The following is a 5,480-nucleotide window of genomic DNA, read 5'->3' as shown; positions in this document are numbered from 1 at the left end:
TATTATCACTACAAACTCAGAAATGCAATAGCATTTCCTTTCTAAAAAGAGGAGAGGAAATTAAAAATAATAATAATAATATTAATGAAATATGACTTATTTGCCTGAATTTAAATTTGCCAGTGGAAGCTCTTCCTGCAGAAGGTTTGGTACTTGGAATCTGAATTCCCGCATGCAGAAAGGCTAAACAAGTGATTGCAAAGCATTGGCATAAATTGTATGATGACAAATTTAATGGCTTAACGAATTTATGAAACACTGCTGTAATCCTAACCTCAATTCTGCCACTAGTTCATGATCTGCATTTACTTTATGTAATATGGTAAGTTTAAGAATTTGATGAAACCGCAGAATTTATAACCTAATTGGGGCCTGAGAGAGGGTTAAGCATATTAACATTAATTGTTTGTCATTTACATCTCATATATAGGACATCATTATTTTGCATGATAGGTAAAGATTAAAATTCATACACTTTGGAGATCAGATAACTTGAATATTGTCCCATATCCAGGAAGCAGTAGCCCTAATATGGTACTTTATATTCATGGAATTTGTATTAGTTGGTTAAATGTGCAATTTTTAATTTATAACTATATTTTGGAAAGTTGCTGTCCACTTTCCGTCTCTGCACCGCCAAGCAAACTGATGTATGAGTTAGATTCATGAATGAGATCATTGTTGGCATACAGGTTATCAAGATGTGTGTGTGGGAGAAACAATTTGCTTTTAATGTCTCTGTTGCTCGCATGTAACTCCCTTTTAGTGATTTAATAACTTACTGCAGAATCTTGTCTGTCAATTGTTTTCCTTCAGTCCTCTTAACCTCTGCATTTAGTCTACTTACCTTCTAATGCTGAAGCAAAACATCTGTGTTTATCTGACCATTTGTGTGTCTCATTCACTGATTATGAACAGGACAATTAGCCATCAAATTTTGTATGTACATTAGGCACTCAATAATTCATTTTTTTATTTGCTACTGAACATTAGATTCATAGGAACAATTTTGCATGTGTAGTTCAAAAAATTGAGTGAGATCAAACAATTCAGGTTGTTGCAATGGAGGCCACAACTGAATTTCAGGTGTAACTAATTCCAGAATCCTTGAGAAATTTATAGCTTCTCAGCTATTCAAGAATTTCATGAGTTTTAAGGACATTAATATTCTTTACTATGTTCACTAAAGTCTACTTCTGATCCCTATCACAGCCCTTTTCAATACTGTCCACATCCTATACCCTATTTCTTTAAGATCTATTTCAGTATTATTCACTCACTTGTGCTTAGGCGTTGGCGGTATCTACCTGCTTAACTAATAAGTGAGTCAGAACTACCACATTGCATGTGCACTGCAATATTTAGTCTTGTAAGATCATTCTCAGAACTTGTTGGACATTCATGTCAAATTCAGCTTTACCCATTTAAATACTTCACACTTTGTGTAAGTCATGTGACTGGGAATCAGAGTCATTCTGGAAAAGGTTAAGTCCCAATAGCTATGGTGGGAGGTGAACCCTAGCTACATATTCCAGAAGATAAATGCTATCTCAGGATTGTAATAATAACATGTTTTAAAAGCATTACTGATTCAACATAGAATTTTTTTAAATGGATTGTTTCCACCATATTAATTTACCATGTCTGATACAGTTTTTATTTTCTTGCAGAAATGAAATTCAAAGAGTTAGGGCTGCACTTTATGTGCGTGGCTTGCTCTTGTTGATTGGAAAGTTTTCAATAAAGTTTGCCATATTTATTGCTATAGTGTCATATGCTCTATTTGGGAACAAGATAATGGATGAGTCATCAAAAGACAATTCTGTAATTAAAGATATCTGTTATTGTGAAGCAGAACCAAGTAATTTATTTCAATGAAAGTGTAAGAAGTTTTCCACTTTCAAATGAGCTATTAATTAAAAAAATTAAGTATTTTATCTTTTCCATTTGTGTCCCATTTTGAATCTAGAAATACAGTCTTTAAAATTACGAGAGAATTTGAAACTTTTTTATCACTTACCAGTCTACAGAATATCATTGATGGATTGAAACACAACTGTCAGTTCCGAGCTACTGACCAGAACTACATGACTCACCACCAGGCACAAATGGTAACTGCTACTGAAATTATTCACACACAACAGTATATCTGTGTTTAACATCATTCTAAGTAATGCTAATTCTTATGTGTGTGGATATGTATGTATATACTGTTGAATAGCATGCTTTTTGTGCAAATTGTATGTGAAATATGGTTTCACTGGAAAGTGTCAGGGAATCATATATTCCCTGCACAACAGGTGTCTATAAACTTATTAATAAAGGCAAGTATGCTGGGTCACATCTTGACAGGAAACCTCCTAAAACACTGTATGCTTTCTGAACAAAAACTAGACAAAATAAGGGCCAAGGGATAAGGGATTCAGCAACTGCCTACATTGCAGCTTTCCAAGGGGTGTTTGCTGATAGAATAATAAGTTGTGGTTTATGGCCTGCATATTCACCTGATCTTCCCTGTGTGGCTTTTATTTGTGGGATAATTTGAAATACAAAGTCTAAAGAGCAAAACACGATACAGAAGAGTTAAAGGAAAACATTTGAGGAAACTTTTTGGAAGTTCCACAGGACCTAACCTATTAACCTATTAAATGGTAGAGAGGGTGCATGTGTGTACACAGGTATATTTTCAGAACAGATAAGTTGATTTTATTGTATCTTGGAGTAATTCTTGATTTGTATTGTTAGAATGTTGCAACACTTGCACAGTGAGCCATGCAGTTCCTTCCAGGAACTCAAAAGTGTTATGGCTTATCACTGAATGCACTGTATTCAACAACAGTTTTATCTGAATTGTACATAAGAATGGATACCATTGACTTTTGGTTGAATATTTTGATATCAAAATGTATACAGATATCACTTTTTTAGCAGTGTGAAGTTCTAATCTTAGAAGGCAATTTAAAAATAATGTATATTACAAAAGATACAAATACAGATAAATATACAATATTTTTGAGTTTTGATCACTTTACATCACTCTATCCACTTAACATAGGTCTTGCATTCCACAGCTTTTATGTATCAATTTCTCTTTGCACTACCATCTAGCTATACAAAACATTACTCTTTCTGTACACTGAACTAATTTTTTGCCTTACAAATTTTGTTTTCTTCTGCATCTATATATAAATATTGACTTTCAGTGTTACATCTATACTTTAGGGCTATTTACAAGCAACCTGATCTATATATACTGGATGACCCACTTTCTGCAGTGGATGCCCATGTGGGTCATCACCTGTTTGATGACTGTATCTGCAACTTCCTGCATGGTAAAACTCGCGTGCTGGTGACACACCAACTGCAGTATCTTCAGACAGTGGACAAAATAGTCATCCTTAATAATGTTAGTATCTGAAATCATTCATGATCTATAGTTACATCTGTAATATTCAGATTAATATCTGGAGATGTTCATAAAAAATAAATTTATATATATATATATAAAGACGGGATACATCAGGCATACTGAAAATATCATTATGGTAAAATGTAGCAGACCACAAAAATGTCTTCATTAAAAATGATTTATATGTGATGAATCTGTGGAAAAATGTGAAACAGAACTTAAAATGATGGAAAAATTGCTATCTTCTGGGTTATTGCGCCATATAGTCTGGTATATTTCCACCTACGTTTAAGAGGTTATACTGCCTCAGTCATCAGGGCTATAAATTTACAGTTGAACAGACATTGGAATGGACATGTCCATTGTGCAAACCTTTGATATGCCAGCTGGAAAGACAAGCAACATAAAGGGAAGCCATGAACAGCAATCAACAAGGCTCACTGAAACTGTGTTGATAATCAAGTAGAATTATACTGTTTCTTAGCAGGTAGTAGCAAACAAAATGCTGCTTCATGTGTACAAGTGCAGGAGGTAATTTCTGATCCCAGATAATGATATGTATGTGCTCACAGCAGGTTTCCAGAATTTTCATTGAGGATGTGAATGTGAAGGTGATGAATTCTTGTGCAACTTTGTCATACGATGAAGTTAAGACATTGATGAAGATGTGGCTCCATTAATAAGGTGCACAGTTCTTTTGTGATAGAGTCCTGAACTACCTGATTGTTGGTGGACATGTATATACTGTAGAGGTGATTACGTTGAGAAGAAGTTATTTATAGAATAAATTTCAAGAAGAGTACCCATTTTTGTTTCAATGAAATATCTGTTACTGTTATGAGAAAGAAAAAAATAGGATTTTTAGCATGCTTCCATATTTATTTTAACAAAAATAATAATGTGTTAGTAGTTCACATTAATAGTAATGTACTAGCATTATAATATCATGTATATATTAATGTTTTCAGAGTAATGAATAAAGCATCCTTAATACCTTTAGCATCCATGTATCCCAGTATGTTTGAATTTTCCATCAGTGTTTAAATACCAGAGTTTTGTTAAAAATAGTTTGTGCGTATACTAGTATTTTGTTCAGAACGAAACTTAGAAAATTTCTGTTGATGATGAAATAAGCTGTGTGTCACTGGTGTTGACATACCTCTCTATATAAGGTAGACTTATTCCACTTTTATAATAAAGAGTGCTGGTGCTTTATGTAAATATCTGTTTCCACATATGAATAATATATTTGTATTTTAGGGTATGGTGGAAGCAACATGTACATATGCTGAGCTACATAACTCAGGTCTCAATTTTGCCAATCAGCTTGGACACAGAAAACAATCAGGAGAAGCACCATAGTGACTCAAAACCTACTAGACCAAGTCGTAGCAGTTTAGATCTTTCACTCTGCAGCACAAAGCGTCAGAGCTCAGGGACATCAGAGCATGTGAGTATGTTTTCTGTTAAAAATGAGGAGCCATGATGGTATAGGGATAAGTCACTGGGCCCTGATTTTTAGGATAATTTTAGCATTATTATTCCTGGTTGAATATACATGGCAAATTTTCTGTGCTCAGATCAGAGCCTTCAAATCTGTTGCTTTTCATGCTTAAGAGGTTAGGAGTTATGTTCCCAGATTAATTAATAATTATTTTTAACCTATCTACTCTGGAATATTTAAATAAAGGTAAATAATCCAAAGGCAGAAAATACGTCGTTTCAAATTCACCAAAATGTTTATTTAGACTGAAATGGTTAAACTACTGCAATTTTAATCAAATTTCAAAATAATAATTTGTAGGTAGGTCATAACAAATTAGATGGCTTACCGAACCCGAAGGTTCATCACCGAATTAACCTTTGGTTGCGGATGAACGTATAAATTCGTGAGGCATTTAAATTACCCTATCTGAGGATGTCGGTGCACTGTAAGGACGGCTGTAAGCTTAATTTCTACAGCCCATAAGTATGGAACGAATAACGACTGATATATGATGTTTCTAGTTGATCTGTTGTAAAAAGAATGCTCTCTCTGTTCATATAGGAGTAGCTTTGTATTTCATGCGGC

The 5,480-nt window shown here is 33.9% G+C and overlaps 1 protein-coding gene across 1 annotated transcript; it reads left to right on the top strand.

Annotated features, from left to right (window-relative positions):
• Positions 1–2,251: 2,251 nt before the first annotated feature.
• On the top strand, positions 2,252–4,844 carry LOC147874211 (ATP-binding cassette sub-family C member 4-like). The gene is made up of 3 exons (XM_087346067.1): positions 2,252–2,370; positions 3,223–3,406; positions 4,670–4,844. The coding sequence occupies exons 1-3, from the start codon at positions 2,252–2,254 to the stop codon at positions 4,769–4,771; spliced, it is 405 nt and encodes a 134-aa protein (XP_087202193.1). The 3' UTR covers positions 4,772–4,844.
• The last annotated feature ends 636 nt before the right edge of the window (positions 4,845–5,480 follow it).

This window comes from Zootermopsis nevadensis, unplaced genomic scaffold (genome assembly GCF_977971745.1).
Source record: "Zootermopsis nevadensis isolate Lab colony 2312 unplaced genomic scaffold, Znev_1.0 Znev_ptg000010l, whole genome shotgun sequence".
Taxonomy (NCBI): Eukaryota; Metazoa; Arthropoda; class Insecta; order Blattodea; family Termopsidae; genus Zootermopsis; species Zootermopsis nevadensis.
The sequence above is the reverse complement of the archived record's forward strand: the minus strand, read 5'-3'. Positions and strand labels throughout refer to the sequence as shown.

Bases quoted from the DNA above. Each gene is read 5' to 3' on its own strand.
- LOC147874211 (XM_087346067.1), top strand. From the start codon at position 2,252: ATGGTTTCACTGGAAAGTGTCAGGGAATCATATATTCCCTGCACAACA. The intron at 2,371-3,222 runs GTATGCTTTCTG...TCTATACTTTAG, and splicing joins AGGAAACCTCCTAAAACACT to GGCTATTTACAAGCAACCTG. The intron at 3,407-4,669 runs GTTAGTATCTGA...TTTGTATTTTAG, and splicing joins AAATAGTCATCCTTAATAAT to GGTATGGTGGAAGCAACATG.